Here is a 15,915-nt window from a genome sequence, read left to right on the forward strand (position 1 = left end):
ACATGTCTGAAATTAACTTATCTTGGACTGAGAATGAATATTTAAAGGCATCTAACACCCTAAGATTTGTAACCTTGCAGATACAGAGACTAACTGACATCATAAACAGCAGCAAAGAAATAGACGCCGTGCCGGATGCAGCCTGGGAAGAATTGGATAACCTAACAATAAGAAGAAATGCCTTATTAGTCTATATTAACAAACTTTTGAACGACCGTTTTGAATTTTTAACATGTCACGAACAAGAAATAAAACAAGAATCCTAATTTGACATTATTTATTTATTTTTTAGAAATGAAAAAAATAAAAAATAAAATTTTAAAAACTAAAATATAATAATATATAAAAAAAATTGGTAGGAATGGTATCCGAACCGGGAGCGCTTCTTTACTTGGCCAAGTCTTCATTCCGATCAGCTACCATCCCCAATTCTTCATGATCATCTTTAATAATTTTCATAGAACGAGGAGCAGGCGAAAATGGATTAACTGTATTACCACATGGTTTATAAGTCTCTTGATCATCAGCAGAAGGTAATCTCATACCAGCAACATATTTCCAATAATTAGTAGTATGACAGACCATATTAATTTTGCAAGTAGCCAAATTTTCATCAACGGTACCATAAGTATTATTAAACTTATCTTGAACACCAGTACCTGCAAGAATAACAGCATCATAATACCATCTAGCACGATCCCCAAATCCATCATAACGAGTATGTTTTTTAGGGTATATTTTACATTCATATTCTGTGACATAATTAGTATCACCTGTAACCCTAAGCAACTTATCAATATACAACTGAACACCATACTGCTTACACCAAATACGCCTAAAATTTTTAACATAACCACTAGTAATTAACTCCGGATACTTAAACATAGTATATATTATATTCTTTAAATCATTATTTTCATTAGGTCTATAACCCCATTTACGGAACACAAGGACCCTAACATAAGGAACTTGCCAATATCTCTGAGCATCACCAGGATTTACAGGTCCAACATTAAATGTAAATTTATACCTAGACATATAATTTATATAATCCGACCTTTGTATATCATCACCAGCAGGAGTAGTAGACTCCATCTGAATAATTTGATTTTGAGGAATCTGAACTAAATCAATAGGATTAAGAGTAGTATAAGACAATGCATAATTATAAGCTGTAAAAGTCTCAACAGTATGATCAACTGAATAATATATATCCGGTCTATTTTTATATAACCATGTAACATACTTAGATCTCGCCTTTTTAAAAATCTTTCTCTTCTTTATCTTATATCTTATCTTAGCCTTTCTACCACGACGCCTCTTTTTAAGAAGACCCATACCTGTTTGCTTAGTCTGCTTCCAGTTCTCTACTCTCCCCTGACCATAACGACGAACAGCTTGAAGAGTTTTACGACGTGACTCCTCACCTTTTCGTAGATAGTACAACAACGCCTTATTGATACCGGGGTACCTATAGTATTTACGCTTTGCAAATCTATGGAATGACTTATATCTTCTTCGGCCATCCATTTTTAATAATGATATTCCCTTTTTGGTCAGGTCAATTTTACCATAATTTTTTCAGCCGTGACAGAGGTTGTGACAGGGGTTGCCTGGTAATACTAGCAGGCAACCCCCTACACAAAAAATAAAATAGTGGGTATGATCAAAAATTTAATTTCTCCGTTTCTCCGAAATAAATAAAATAGTGGGTAAGTTGACTATTTAGGAAGTTATTAAAACATAAAACTGACATTTTTGTGACACATATGCAAAGACAACAACATAGAGCTTACTGTTTCACTTTAAATAATTACACAGAAGAAGAAGAATTTCATATAATACAATTAAATTATAATTACCTAGTATTCGGTTACGAAGAAGGTGAAGAAGAACATACACCTCATTTACAAGGATATATACAATTTAAAAGACAAAAAGACTGGCACAAAGTGAAGGATATGTTCCCAATAAGAACTCATTTAGAGCCTGCACACGGATCACCACAACAAAACATAGACTACTGCACAAAGCAAGGTAACTGGAAGGAATTTGGTGAAAGACCTCAACCCGGAAAAAGAACTGACCTAGCAAGAGTAGCTCAGAAAGTAGTAGAAGGCACAAAGGTTTCTGACTTAGCAAAAGAAGAACCAGAGATAACAACTAAATACTATAAAGGCCTAACTTTCCTACAAGCACAAGTAAACTGGGACAAGAGAGGTCAAAGAGAAAAAAGAAGACATACTTACTGGATATGGGGTGCAAGCGGAACAGGAAAAACATACTTCAGTTGCGAGCAATTAAAGAAGATGCCTGGATATAGAAAAAGCGAATTCTACATGTGGCCAAAGAGCAAAGACTTCATAGACGCTTACCAAGGAGTGAAATATGCACTATTCGATGACTTTAGAGCTGAAGGAAGTATGGACTTCGACACTTGGCTAAGACTTTGCGACCCTTGGATGAACCCTACAATATCTATAAAAGGTGCAAGCGCCACTTGGAGCCCTGATGTAATATTCTTTACAAGCATAATGCCACCTGAAACATGCTGGCTGTCACAGAAAAAACTAAGCGCTGAAGATACCAACCAAATAAGAAGAAGGGTACATGTCATAGATATTGCTGACTGTGACGTCCACATACCAGAAGTACCAGATGATGAGCCTGAATTAGTACAACATGCCTTAATGATGTTAGTAACTAACATGTCTATTAACACAGACTTAGATTTATCACATCAATAGGAGGGCTTCGCACGGATGACTCGTCGCTACGCGCGCTCCCGTCGCGCTAGCTCCTCAAACACCAAGACGCCAATTTAAGATGCAGTTATAGTTAAAAAGAGTAATATACTTATAATATTTTTTATATATTTTTCCGAATTTAATTTTTCCGAATTTTAAGGGACACCCACAACATATTTTTTATATACTTAAATAAGTAGTCATTAAAACATACAAATGGCATTTTTTTGTGACAGAGGTCAAGTGAACATGTCTGAAATTAACTTATCTTGGACTGAGAATGAATATTTAAAGGCATCTAACACCCTAAGATTTGTAACCTTGCAGATACAGAGACTAACTGACATCATAAACAGCAGCAAAGAAATAGACGCCGTGCCGGATGCAGCCTGGGAAGAATTGGATAACCTAACAATAAGAAGAAATGCCTTATTAGTCTATATTAACAAACTTTTGAACGACCGTTTTGAATTTTTAACATGTCACGAACAAGAAATAAAACAAGAATCCTAATTTGACATTATTTATTTATTTTTTAGAAATGAAAAAAATAAAAAATAAAATTTTAAAAACTAAAATATAATAATATATAAAAAAAATTGGTAGGAATGGTATCCGAACCGGGAGCGCTTCTTTACTTGGCCAAGTCTTCATTCCGATCAGCTACCATCCCCAATTCTTCATGATCATCTTTAATAATTTTCATAGAACGAGGAGCAGGCGAAAATGGATTAACTGTATTACCACATGGTTTATAAGTCTCTTGATCATCAGCAGAAGGTAATCTCATACCAGCAACATATTTCCAATAATTAGTAGTATGACAGACCATATTAATTTTGCAAGTAGCCAAATTTTCATCAACGGTACCATAAGTATTATTAAACTTATCTTGAACACCAGTACCTGCAAGAATAACAGCATCATAATACCATCTAGCACGATCCCCAAATCCATCATAACGAGTATGTTTTTTAGGGTATATTTTACATTCATATTCTGTGACATAATTAGTATCACCTGTAACCCTAAGCAACTTATCAATATACAACTGAACACCATACTGCTTACACCAAATACGCCTAAAATTTTTAACATAACCACTAGTAATTAACTCCGGATACTTAAACATAGTATATATTATATTCTTTAAATCATTATTTTCATTAGGTCTATAACCCCATTTACGGAACACAAGGACCCTAACATAAGGAACTTGCCAATATCTCTGAGCATCACCAGGATTTACAGGTCCAACATTAAATGTAAATTTATACCTAGACATATAATTTATATAATCCGACCTTTGTATATCATCACCAGCAGGAGTAGTAGACTCCATCTGAATAATTTGATTTTGAGGAATCTGAACTAAATCAATAGGATTAAGAGTAGTATAAGACAATGCATAATTATAAGCTGTAAAAGTCTCAACAGTATGATCAACTGAATAATATATATCCGGTCTATTTTTATATAACCATGTAACATACTTAGATCTCGCCTTTTTAAAAATCTTTCTCTTCTTTATCTTATATCTTATCTTAGCCTTTCTACCACGACGCCTCTTTTTAAGAAGACCCATACCTGTTTGCTTAGTCTGCTTCCAGTTCTCTACTCTCCCCCTGACCATAACGACGAACAGCTTGAAGAGTTTTACGACGTGACTCCTCACCTTTTCGTAGATAGTACAACAACGCCTTATTGATACCGGGGTACCTATAGTATTTACGCTTTGCAAATCTATGGAATGACTTATATCTTCTTCGGCCATCCATTTTTAATAATGATATTCCCTTTTGGTCAGGTCAATTTTACCATAATTTTTTCAGCCGTGACAGAGGTTGTGACAGGGGTTGCCTGGTAATACTAGCAGGCAACCCCCTACACAAAAAATAAAATAGTGGGTATGATCAAAAATTTAATTTCTCCGTTTCTCCGAAATAAATAAAATAGTGGGTAAGTTGACTATTTAGGAAGTTATTAAAACATAAAACTGACATTTTTGTGACACATATGCAAAGACAACAACATAGAGCTTACTGTTTCACTTTAAATAATTACACAGAAGAAGAAGAATTTCATATAATACAATTAAATTATAATTACCTAGTATTCGGTTACGAAGAAGGTGAAGAAGAACATACACCTCATTTACAAGGATATATACAATTTAAAAGACAAAAAGACTGGCACAAAGTGAAGGATATGTTCCCAATAAGAACTCATTTAGAGCCTGCACACGGATCACCACAACAAAACATAGACTACTGCACAAAGCAAGGTAACTGGAAGGAATTTGGTGAAAGACCTCAACCCGGAAAAAGAACTGACCTAGCAAGAGTAGCTCAGAAAGTAGTAGAAGGCACAAAGGTTTCTGACTTAGCAAAAGAAGAACCAGAGATAACAACTAAATACTATAAAGGCCTAACTTTCCTACAAGCACAAGTAAACTGGGACAAGAGAGGTCAAAGAGAAAAAAGAAGACATACTTACTGGATATGGGGTGCAAGCGGAACAGGAAAAACATACTTCAGTTGCGAGCAATTAAAGAAGATGCCTGGATATAGAAAAAGCGAATTCTACATGTGGCCAAAGAGCAAAGACTTCATAGACGCTTACCAAGGAGAGAAATATGCACTATTCGATGACTTTAGAGCTGAAGGAAGTATGGACTTCGACACTTGGCTAAGACTTTGCGACCCTTGGATGAACCCTACAATATCTATAAAAGGTGCAAGCGCCACTTGGAGCCCTGATGTAATATTCTTTACAAGCATAATGCCACCTGAAACATGCTGGCTGTCACAGAAAAACTAAGCGCTGAAGATACCAACCAAATAAGAAGAAGGGTACATGTCATAGATATTGCTGACTGTGACGTCCACATACCAGAAGTACCAGATGATGAGCCTGAATTAGTACAACATGCCTTAATGATGTTAGTAACTAACATGTCTATTAACACAGACTTAGATTTATCACATCAATAGGAGGGCTTCGCACGGATGACTCGTCGCTACGCGCGCTCCCGTCGCGCTAGCTCCTCAAACACCAAGACGCCAATTTAAGATGCAGTTATAGTTAAAAAGAGTAATATACTTATAATATTTTTTATATATTTTTCCGAATTTAATTTTTCCGAATTTTAAGGGACACCCACAACATATTTTTTATATACTTAAATAAGTAGTCATTAAAACATACAAATGGCATTTTTTGTGACAGAGGTCAAGTGAACATGTCTGAAATTAACTTATCTTGGACTGAGAATGAATATTTAAAGGCATCTAACACCCTAAGATTTGTAACCTTGCAGATACAGAGACTAACTGACATCATAAACAGCAGCAAAGAAATAGACGCCGTGCCGGATGCAGCCTGGGAAGAATTGGATAACCTAACAATAAGAAGAAATGCCTTATTAGTCTATATTAACAAACTTTTGAACGACCGTTTTGAATTTTTAACATGTCACGAACAAGAAATAAAACAAGAATCCTAATTTGACATTATTTATTTATTTTTTAGAAATGAAAAAATAAAAAATAAAATTTTAAAAACTAAAATATAATAATATATAAAAAAATTGGTAGGAATGGTATCCGAACCGGGAGCGCTTCTTTACTTGGCCAAGTCTTCATTCCGATCAGCTACCATCCCCAATTCTTCATGATCATCTTTAATAATTTTCATAGAACGAGGAGCAGGCGAAAATGGATTAACTGTATTACCACATGGTTTATAAGTCTCTTGATCATCAGCAGAAGGTAATCTCATACCAGCAACATATTTCCAATAATTAGTAGTATGACAGACCATATTAATTTTGCAAGTAGCCAAATTTTCATCAACGGTACCATAAGTATTATTAAACTTATCTTGAACACCAGTACCTGCAAGAATAACAGCATCATAATACCATCTAGCACGATCCCCAAATCCATCATAACGAGTATGTTTTTTAGGGTATATTTTACATTCATATTCTGTGACATAATTAGTATCACCTGTAACCCTAAGCAACTTATCAATATACAACTGAACACCATACTGCTTACACCAAATACGCCTAAAATTTTTAACATAACCACTAGTAATTAACTCCGGATACTTAAACATAGTATATATTATATTCTTTAAATCATTATTTTCATTAGGTCTATAACCCCATTTACGGAACACAAGGACCCTAACATAAGGAACTTGCCAATATCTCTGAGCATCACCAGGATTTACAGGTCCAACATTAAATGTAAATTTATACCTAGACATATAATTTATATAATCCGACCTTTGTATATCATCACCAGCAGGAGTAGTAGACTCCATCTGAATAATTTGATTTTGAGGAATCTGAACTAAATCAATAGGATTAAGAGTAGTATAAGACAATGCATAATTATAAGCTGTAAAAGTCTCAACAGTATGATCAACTGAATAATATATATCCGGTCTATTTTTATATAACCATGTAACATACTTAGATCTCGCCTTTTTAAAAATCTTTCTCTTCTTTATCTTATATCTTATCTTAGCCTTTCTACCACGACGCCTCTTTTTAAGAAGACCCATACCTGTTTGCTTAGTCTGCTTCCAGTTCTCTACTCTCCCCTGACCATAACGACGAACAGCTTGAAGAGTTTTACGACGTGACTCCTCACCTTTTCGTAGATAGTACAACAACGCCTTATTGATACCGGGGTACCTATAGTATTTACGCTTTGCAAATCTATGGAATGACTTATATCTTCTTCGGCCATCCATTTTTAATAATGATATTCCCTTTTTGGTCAGGTCAATTTTACCATAATTTTTTCAGCCGTGACAGAGGTTGTGACAGGGGTTGCCTGGTAATACTAGCAGGCAACCCCCTACACAAAAAATAAAATAGTGGGTATGATCAAAAATTTAATTTCTCCGTTTCTCCGAAATAAATAAAATAGTGGGTAAGTTGACTATTTAGGAAGTTATTAAAACATAAAACTGACATTTTTGTGACACATATGCAAAGACAACAACATAGAGCTTACTGTTTCACTTTAAATAATTACACAGAAGAAGAAGAATTTCATATAATACAATTAAATTATAATTACCTAGTATTCGGTTACGAAGAAGGTGAAGAAGAACATACACCTCATTTACAAGGATATATACAATTTAAAAGACAAAAAGACTGGCACAAAGTGAAGGATATGTTCCCAATAAGAACTCATTTAGAGCCTGCACACGGATCACCACAACAAAACATAGACTACTGCACAAAGCAAGGTAACTGGAAGGAATTTGGTGAAAGACCTCAACCCGGAAAAAGAACTGACCTAGCAAGAGTAGCTCAGAAAGTAGTAGAAGGCACAAAGGTTTCTGACTTAGCAAAAGAAGAACCAGAGATAACAACTAAATACTATAAAGGCCTAACTTTCCTACAAGCACAAGTAAACTGGGACAAGAGAGGTCAAAGAGAAAAAAAGAAGACATACTTACTGGATATGGGGTGCAAGCGGAACAGGAAAAACATACTTCAGTTGCGAGCAATTAAAGAAGATGCCTGGATATAGAAAAAGCGAATTCTACATGTGGCCAAAGAGCAAAGACTTCATAGACGCTTACCAAGGAGAGAAATATGCACTATTCGATGACTTTAGAGCTGAAGGAAGTATGGACTTCGACACTTGGCTAAGACTTTGCGACCCTTGGATGAACCCTACAATATCTATAAAAGGTGCAAGCGCCACTTGGAGCCCTGATGTAATATTCTTTACAAGCATAATGCCACCTGAAACATGCTGGCTGTCACAGAAAAAACTAAGCGCTGAAGATACCAACCAAATAAGAAGAAGGGTACATGTCATAGATATTGCTGACTGTGACGTCCACATACCAGAAGTACCAGATGATGAGCCTGAATTAGTACAACATGCCTTAATGATGTTAGTAACTAACATGTCTATTAACACAGACTTAGATTTATCACATCAATAGGAGGGCTTCGCACGGATGACTCGTCGCTACGCGCGCTCCCGTCGCGCTAGCTCCTCAAACACCAAGACGCCAATTTAAGATGCAGTTATAGTTAAAAAGAGTAATATACTTATAATATTTTTTATATATTTTTCCGAATTTAATTTTTCCGAATTTTAAGGGACACCCACAACATATTTTTTATATACTTAAATAAGTAGTCATTAAAACATACAAATGGCATTTTTTGTGACAGAGGTCAAGTGAACATGTCTGAAATTAACTTATCTTGGACTGAGAATGAATATTTAAAGGCATCTAACACCCTAAGATTTGTAACCTTGCAGATACAGAGACTAACTGACATCATAAACAGCAGCAAAGAAATAGACGCCGTGCCGGATGCAGCCTGGGAAGAATTGGATAACCTAACAATAAGAAGAAATGCCTTATTAGTCTATATTAACAAACTTTTGAACGACCGTTTTGAATTTTTAACATGTCACGAACAAGAAATAAAACAAGAATCCTAATTTGACATTATTTATTTATTTTTTAGAAATGAAAAAATAAAAAATAAAATTTTAAAAACTAAAATATAATAATATATAAAAAAATTGGTAGGAATGGTATCCGAACCGGGAGCGCTTCTTTACTTGGCCAAGTCTTCATTCCGATCAGCTACCATCCCCAATTCTTCATGATCATCTTTAATAATTTTCATAGAACGAGGAGCAGGCGAAAATGGATTAACTGTATTACCACATGGTTTATAAGTCTCTTGATCATCAGCAGAAGGTAATCTCATACCAGCAACATATTTCCAATAATTAGTAGTATGACAGACCATATTAATTTTGCAAGTAGCCAAATTTTCATCAACGGTACCATAAGTATTATTAAACTTATCTTGAACACCAGTACCTGCAAGAATAACAGCATCATAATACCATCTAGCACGATCCCCAAATCCATCATAACGAGTATGTTTTTTAGGGTATATTTTACATTCATATTCTGTGACATAATTAGTATCACCTGTAACCCTAAGCAACTTATCAATATACAACTGAACACCATACTGCTTACACCAAATACGCCTAAAATTTTTAACATAACCACTAGTAATTAACTCCGGATACTTAAACATAGTATATATTATATTCTTTAAATCATTATTTTCATTAGGTCTATAACCCCATTTACGGAACACAAGGACCCTAACATAAGGAACTTGCCAATATCTCTGAGCATCACCAGGATTTACAGGTCCAACATTAAATGTAAATTTATACCTAGACATATAATTTATATAATCCGACCTTTGTATATCATCACCAGCAGGAGTAGTAGACTCCATCTGAATAATTTGATTTTGAGGAATCTGAACTAAATCAATAGGATTAAGAGTAGTATAAGACAATGCATAATTATAAGCTGTAAAAGTCTCAACAGTATGATCAACTGAATAATATATATCCGGTCTATTTTTATATAACCATGTAACATACTTAGATCTCGCCTTTTAAAAATCTTTCTCTTCTTTATCTTATATCTTATCTTAGCCTTTCTACCACGACGCCTCTTTTAAGAAGACCCATACCTGTTTGCTTAGTCTGCTTCCAGTTCTCTACTCTCCCCTGACCATAACGACGAACAGCTTGAAGAGTTTTACGACGTGACTCCTCACCTTTTCGTAGATAGTACAACAACGCCTTATTGATACCGGGGTACCTATAGTATTTACGCTTTGCAAATCTATGGAATGACTTATATCTTCTTCGGCCATCCATTTTTAATAATGATATTCCCTTTTTGGTCAGGTCAATTTTACCATAATTTTTTCAGCCGTGACAGAGGTTGTGACAGGGGTTGCCTGGTAATACTAGCAGGCAACCCCCTACACAAAAAATAAAATAGTGGGTATGATCAAAAATTTAATTTCTCCGTTTCTCCGAAATAAATAAAATAGTGGGTAAGTTGACTATTTAGGAAGTTATTAAAACATAAAACTGACATTTTTGTGACACATATGCAAAGACAACAACATAGAGCTTACTGTTTCACTTTAAATAATTACACAGAAGAAGAAGAATTTCATATAATACAATTAAATTATAATTACCTAGTATTCGGTTACGAAGAAGGTGAAGAAGAACATACACCTCATTTACAAGGATATATACAATTTAAAAGACAAAAAGACTGGCACAAAGTGAAGGATATGTTCCCAATAAGAACTCATTTAGAGCCTGCACACGGATCACCACAACAAAACATAGACTACTGCACAAAGCAAGGTAACTGGAAGGAATTTGGTGAAAGACCTCAACCCGGAAAAAGAACTGACCTAGCAAGAGTAGCTCAGAAAGTAGTAGAAGGCACAAAGGTTTCTGACTTAGCAAAAGAAGAACCAGAGATAACAACTAAATACTATAAAGGCCTAACTTTCCTACAAGCACAAGTAAACTGGGACAAGAGAGGTCAAAGAGAAAAAAGAAGACATACTTACTGGATATGGGGTGCAAGCGGAACAGGAAAAACATACTTCAGTTGCGAGCAATTAAAGAAGATGCCTGGATATAGAAAAAAGCGAATTCTACATGTGGCCAAAGAGCAAAGACTTCATAGACGCTTACCAAGGAGAGAAATATGCACTATTCGATGACTTTAGAGCTGAAGGAAGTATGGACTTCGACACTTGGCTAAGACTTTGCGACCCTTGGATGAACCCTACAATATCTATAAAAGGTGCAAGCGCCACTTGGAGCCCTGATGTAATATTCTTTACAAGCATAATGCCACCTGAAACATGCTGGCTGTCACAGAAAAAACTAAGCGCTGAAGATACCAACCAAATAAGAAGAAGGGTACATGTCATAGATATTGCTGACTGTGACGTCCACATACCAGAAGTACCAGATGATGAGCCTGAATTAGTACAACATGCCTTAATGATGTTAGTAACTAACATGTCTATTAACACAGACTTAGATTTATCACATCAATAGGAGGGCTTCGCACGGATGACTCGTCGCTACGCGCGCTCCCGTCGCGCTAGCTCCTCAAACACCAAGACGCCAATTTAAGATGCAGTTATAGTTAAAAAGAGTAATATACTTATAATATTTTTTATATATTTTTCCGAATTTAATTTTTCCGAATTTTAAGGGACACCCACAACATATTTTTTATATACTTAAATAAGTAGTCATTAAAACATACAAATGGCATTTTTTGTGACAGAGGTCAAGTGAACATGTCTGAAATTAACTTATCTTGGACTGAGAATGAATATTTAAAGGCATCTAACACCCTAAGATTTGTAACCTTGCAGATACAGAGACTAACTGACATCATAAACAGCAGCAAAGAAATAGACGCCGTGCCGGATGCAGCCTGGGAAGAATTGGATAACCTAACAATAAGAAGAAATGCCTTATTAGTCTATATTAACAAACTTTTGAACGACCGTTTTGAATTTTTAACATGTCACGAACAAGAAATAAAACAAGAATCCTAATTTGACATTATTTATTTATTTTTTAGAAATGAAAAAATAAAAAATAAAATTTTAAAAACTAAAATATAATAATATATAAAAAAATTGGTAGGAATGGTATCCGAACCGGGAGCGCTTCTTTACTTGGCCAAGTCTTCATTCCGATCAGCTACCATCCCCAATTCTTCATGATCATCTTTAATAATTTTCATAGAACGAGGAGCAGGCGAAAATGGATTAACTGTATTACCACATGGTTTATAAGTCTCTTGATCATCAGCAGAAGGTAATCTCATACCAGCAACATATTTCCAATAATTAGTAGTATGACAGACCATATTAATTTTGCAAGTAGCCAAATTTTCATCAACGGTACCATAAGTATTATTAAACTTATCTTGAACACCAGTACCTGCAAGAATAACAGCATCATAATACCATCTAGCACGATCCCCAAATCCATCATAACGAGTATGTTTTTAGGGTATATTTTACATTCATATTCTGTGACATAATTAGTATCACCTGTAACCCTAAGCAACTTATCAATATACAACTGAACACCATACTGCTTACACCAAATACGCCTAAAATTTTTAACATAACCACTAGTAATTAACTCCGGATACTTAAACATAGTATATATTATATTCTTTAAATCATTATTTTCATTAGGTCTATAACCCCATTTACGGAACACAAGGACCCTAACATAAGGAACTTGCCAATATCTCTGAGCATCACCAGGATTTACAGGTCCAACATTAAATGTAAATTTATACCTAGACATATAATTTATATAATCCGACCTTTGTATATCATCACCAGCAGGAGTAGTAGACTCCATCTGAATAATTTGATTTTGAGGAATCTGAACTAAATCAATAGGATTAAGAGTAGTATAAGACAATGCATAATTATAAGCTGTAAAAGTCTCAACAGTATGATCAACTGAATAATATATATCCGGTCTATTTTTATATAACCATGTAACATACTTAGATCTCGCCTTTTTAAAAATCTTTCTCTTCTTTATCTTATATCTTATCTTAGCCTTTCTACCACGACGCCTCTTTTTAAGAAGACCCATACCTGTTTGCTTAGTCTGCTTCCAGTTCTCTACTCTCCCCTGACCATAACGACGAACAGCTTGAAGAGTTTTACGACGTGACTCCTCACCTTTTCGTAGATAGTACAACAACGCCTTATTGATACCGGGGTACCTATAGTATTTACGCTTTGCAAATCTATGGAATGACTTATATCTTCTTCGGCCATCCATTTTTAATAATGATATTCCCTTTTTGGTCAGGTCAATTTTACCATAATTTTTTCAGCCGTGACAGAGGTTGTGACAGGGGTTGCCTGGTAATACTAGCAGGCAACCCCCTACACAAAAAATAAAATAGTGGGTATGATCAAAAATTTAATTTCTCCGTTTCTCCGAAATAAATAAAATAGTGGGTAAGTTGACTATTTAGGAAGTTATTAAAACATAAAACTGACATTTTTGTGACACATATGCAAAGACAACAACATAGAGCTTACTGTTTCACTTTAAATAATTACACAGAAGAAGAAGAATTTCATATAATACAATTAAATTATAATTACCTAGTATTCGGTTACGAAGAAGGTGAAGAAGAACATACACCTCATTTACAAGGATATATACAATTTAAAAGACAAAAAGACTGGCACAAAGTGAAGGATATGTTCCCAATAAGAACTCATTTAGAGCCTGCACACGGATCACCACAACAAAACATAGACTACTGCACAAAGCAAGGTAACTGGAAGGAATTTGGTGAAAGACCTCAACCCGGAAAAAGAACTGACCTAGCAAGAGTAGCTCAGAAAGTAGTAGAAGGCACAAAGGTTTCTGACTTAGCAAAAGAAGAACCAGAGATAACAACTAAATACTATAAAGGCCTAACTTTCCTACAAGCACAAGTAAACTGGGACAAGAGAGGTCAAAGAGAAAAAAAGAAAGACATACTTACTGGATATGGGGTGCAAGCGGAACAGGAAAAACATACTTCAGTTGCGAGCAATTAAAGAAGATGCCTGGATATAGAAAAAAGCGAATTCTACATGTGGCCAAAGAGCAAAGACTTCATAGACGCTTACCAAGGAGTGAAATATGCACTATTCGATGACTTTAGAGCTGAAGGAAGTATGGACTTCGACACTTGGCTAAGACTTTGCGACCCTTGGATGAACCCTACAATATCTATAAAAGGTGCAAGCGCCACTTGGAGCCCTGATGTAATATTCTTTACAAGCATAATGCCACCTGAAACATGCTGGCTGTCACAGAAAAAACTAAGCGCTGAAGATACCAACCAAATAAGAAGAAGGGTACATGTCATAGATATTGCTGACTGTGACGTCCACATACCAGAAGTACCAGATGATGAGCCTGAATTAGTACAACATGCCTTAATGATGTTAGTAACTAACATGTCTATTAACACAGACTTAGATTTATCACATCAATAGGAGGGCTTCGCACGGATGACTCGTCGCTACGCGCGCTCCCGTCGCGCTAGCTCCTCAAACACCAAGACGCCAATTTAAGATGCAGTTATAGTTAAAAAGAGTAATATACTTATAATATTTTTTATATATTTTTCCGAATTTAATTTTTCCGAATTTTAAGGGACACCCACAACATATTTTTTATATACTTAAATAAGTAGTCATTAAAACATACAAATGGCATTTTTTTGTGACAGAGGTCAAGTGAACATGTCTGAAATTAACTTATCTTGGACTGAGAATGAATATTTAAAGGCATCTAACACCCTAAGATTTGTAACCTTGCAGATACAGAGACTAACTGACATCATAAACAGCAGCAAAGAAATAGACGCCGTGCCGGATGCAGCCTGGGAAGAATTGGATAACCTAACAATAAGAAGAAATGCCTTATTAGTCTATATTAACAAACTTTTGAACGACCGTTTTGAATTTTTAACATGTCACGAACAAGAAATAAAACAAGAATCCTAATTTGACATTATTTATTTATTTTTTAGAAATGAAAAAAATAAAAAATAAAATTTTAAAAACTAAAATATAATAATATATAAAAAAATTGGTAGGAATGGTATCCGAACCGGGAGCGCTTCTTTACTTGGCCAAGTCTTCATTCCGATCAGCTACCATCCCCAATTCTTCATGATCATCTTTAATAATTTTCATAGAACGAGGAGCAGGCGAAAATGGATTAACTGTATTACCACATGGTTTATAAGTCTCTTGATCATCAGCAGAAGGTAATCTCATACCAGCAACATATTTCCAATAATTAGTAGTATGACAGACCATATTAATTTTGCAAGTAGCCAAATTTTCATCAACGGTACCATAAGTATTATTAAACTTATCTTGAACACCAGTACCTGCAAGAATAACAGCATCATAATACCATCTAGCACGATCCCCAAATCCATCATAACGAGTATGTTTTTTAGGGTATATTTTACATTCATATTCTGTGACATAATTAGTATCACCTGTAACCCTAAGCAACTTATCAATATACAACTGAACACCATACTGCTTACACCAAATACGCCTAAAATTTTTAACATAACCACTAGTAATTAACTCCGGATACTTAAACATAGTATATATTATATTCTTTAAATCATTATTTTCATTAGGTCTATAACCCCATTTACGGAACACAAGGAC

At 34.9% G+C, this 15,915-nt stretch overlaps 11 protein-coding genes across 11 annotated transcripts in view; 5 read left to right on the forward strand and 6 right to left on the reverse strand.

Moving 5' to 3' along the window:
• Positions 1 to 1,069: 1,069 nt before the first annotated feature.
• Positions 1,070 to 1,530, reverse strand: MONOS_16102 (uncharacterized protein; the record flags this gene model as incomplete). The annotated part of the gene is made up of 2 exons (XM_067869015.1): positions 1,070 to 1,124; positions 1,247 to 1,530. The coding sequence occupies 2 exons, from the start codon at positions 1,528 to 1,530 to the stop codon at positions 1,070 to 1,072; spliced, it is 339 nt and encodes a 112-aa protein (XP_067723089.1).
• Positions 1,531 to 1,961: 431 nt separating this feature from the next.
• Positions 1,962 to 2,747, forward strand: MONOS_17970 (putative replication associated protein; the record flags this gene model as incomplete). The annotated part of the gene is made up of 1 exon (XM_067870944.1): positions 1,962 to 2,747. The coding sequence occupies one exon, from the start codon at positions 1,962 to 1,964 to the stop codon at positions 2,745 to 2,747; it is 786 nt and encodes a 261-aa protein (XP_067723090.1).
• A 634-nt stretch (positions 2,748 to 3,381) lies between these two features.
• MONOS_17971 (uncharacterized protein) lies at positions 3,382 to 4,380 on the reverse strand (the record flags this gene model as incomplete). Its single annotated transcript, XM_067870945.1, has 1 exon — positions 3,382 to 4,380. The coding sequence occupies one exon, from the start codon at positions 4,378 to 4,380 to the stop codon at positions 3,382 to 3,384; it is 999 nt and encodes a 332-aa protein (XP_067723091.1).
• A 575-nt stretch (positions 4,381 to 4,955) lies between these two features.
• MONOS_17972 (putative replication-associated protein) lies at positions 4,956 to 5,567 on the forward strand (the record flags this gene model as incomplete). Its single annotated transcript, XM_067870946.1, has 1 exon — positions 4,956 to 5,567. One exon carries the CDS (start codon positions 4,956 to 4,958, stop codon positions 5,565 to 5,567), a length of 612 nt encoding a protein of 203 aa, XP_067723092.1.
• An 804-nt stretch (positions 5,568 to 6,371) lies between these two features.
• MONOS_17973 (uncharacterized protein) lies at positions 6,372 to 7,514 on the reverse strand (the record flags this gene model as incomplete). Its single annotated transcript, XM_067870947.1, has 1 exon — positions 6,372 to 7,514. The coding sequence occupies one exon, from the start codon at positions 7,512 to 7,514 to the stop codon at positions 6,372 to 6,374; it is 1,143 nt and encodes a 380-aa protein (XP_067723093.1).
• A 780-nt stretch (positions 7,515 to 8,294) lies between these two features.
• Positions 8,295 to 8,732, forward strand: MONOS_17974 (uncharacterized protein; the record flags this gene model as incomplete). Its single annotated transcript, XM_067870948.1, has 1 exon — positions 8,295 to 8,732. The coding sequence occupies one exon, from the start codon at positions 8,295 to 8,297 to the stop codon at positions 8,730 to 8,732; it is 438 nt and encodes a 145-aa protein (XP_067723094.1).
• Positions 8,733 to 9,363: 631 nt separating this feature from the next.
• Positions 9,364 to 10,504, reverse strand: MONOS_17975 (uncharacterized protein; the record flags this gene model as incomplete). The annotated part of the gene is made up of 2 exons (XM_067870949.1): positions 9,364 to 10,100; positions 10,315 to 10,504. 2 exons carry the CDS (start codon positions 10,502 to 10,504, stop codon positions 9,364 to 9,366), a joined length of 927 nt encoding a protein of 308 aa, XP_067723095.1.
• A 431-nt stretch (positions 10,505 to 10,935) lies between these two features.
• MONOS_17976 (uncharacterized protein) lies at positions 10,936 to 11,379 on the forward strand (the record flags this gene model as incomplete). Its single annotated transcript, XM_067870950.1, has 1 exon — positions 10,936 to 11,379. One exon carries the CDS (start codon positions 10,936 to 10,938, stop codon positions 11,377 to 11,379), a length of 444 nt encoding a protein of 147 aa, XP_067723096.1.
• Positions 11,380 to 12,353: 974 nt separating this feature from the next.
• MONOS_17977 (uncharacterized protein) lies at positions 12,354 to 13,495 on the reverse strand (the record flags this gene model as incomplete). Its single annotated transcript, XM_067870951.1, has 2 exons — positions 12,354 to 12,654; positions 12,783 to 13,495. 2 exons carry the CDS (start codon positions 13,493 to 13,495, stop codon positions 12,354 to 12,356), a joined length of 1,014 nt encoding a protein of 337 aa, XP_067723097.1.
• Positions 13,496 to 14,307: 812 nt separating this feature from the next.
• On the forward strand, positions 14,308 to 14,715 carry MONOS_17978 (uncharacterized protein; the record flags this gene model as incomplete). Its single annotated transcript, XM_067870952.1, has 1 exon — positions 14,308 to 14,715. The coding sequence occupies one exon, from the start codon at positions 14,308 to 14,310 to the stop codon at positions 14,713 to 14,715; it is 408 nt and encodes a 135-aa protein (XP_067723098.1).
• A 633-nt stretch (positions 14,716 to 15,348) lies between these two features.
• Positions 15,349 to 15,915, reverse strand: part of MONOS_17979 (uncharacterized protein) — a gene marked incomplete at both ends in the record, with an annotated part of 1,143 nt that continues 576 nt past the window's right edge. The window contains one exon of the mRNA XM_067870953.1: positions 15,349 to 15,915. This exon is cut by the window's right edge and continues 576 nt beyond it. Within this exon, the coding sequence (XP_067723099.1) occupies positions 15,349 to 15,915 (567 nt within the window).

The sequence above is a fragment of the Monocercomonoides exilis genome (assembly GCF_001643675.1).
Source record: "Monocercomonoides exilis strain PA203 chromosome Unknown scaffold39-1025343, whole genome shotgun sequence".
NCBI classification, from domain to species: domain Eukaryota; phylum Preaxostyla; order Oxymonadida; family Polymastigidae; genus Monocercomonoides; species Monocercomonoides exilis.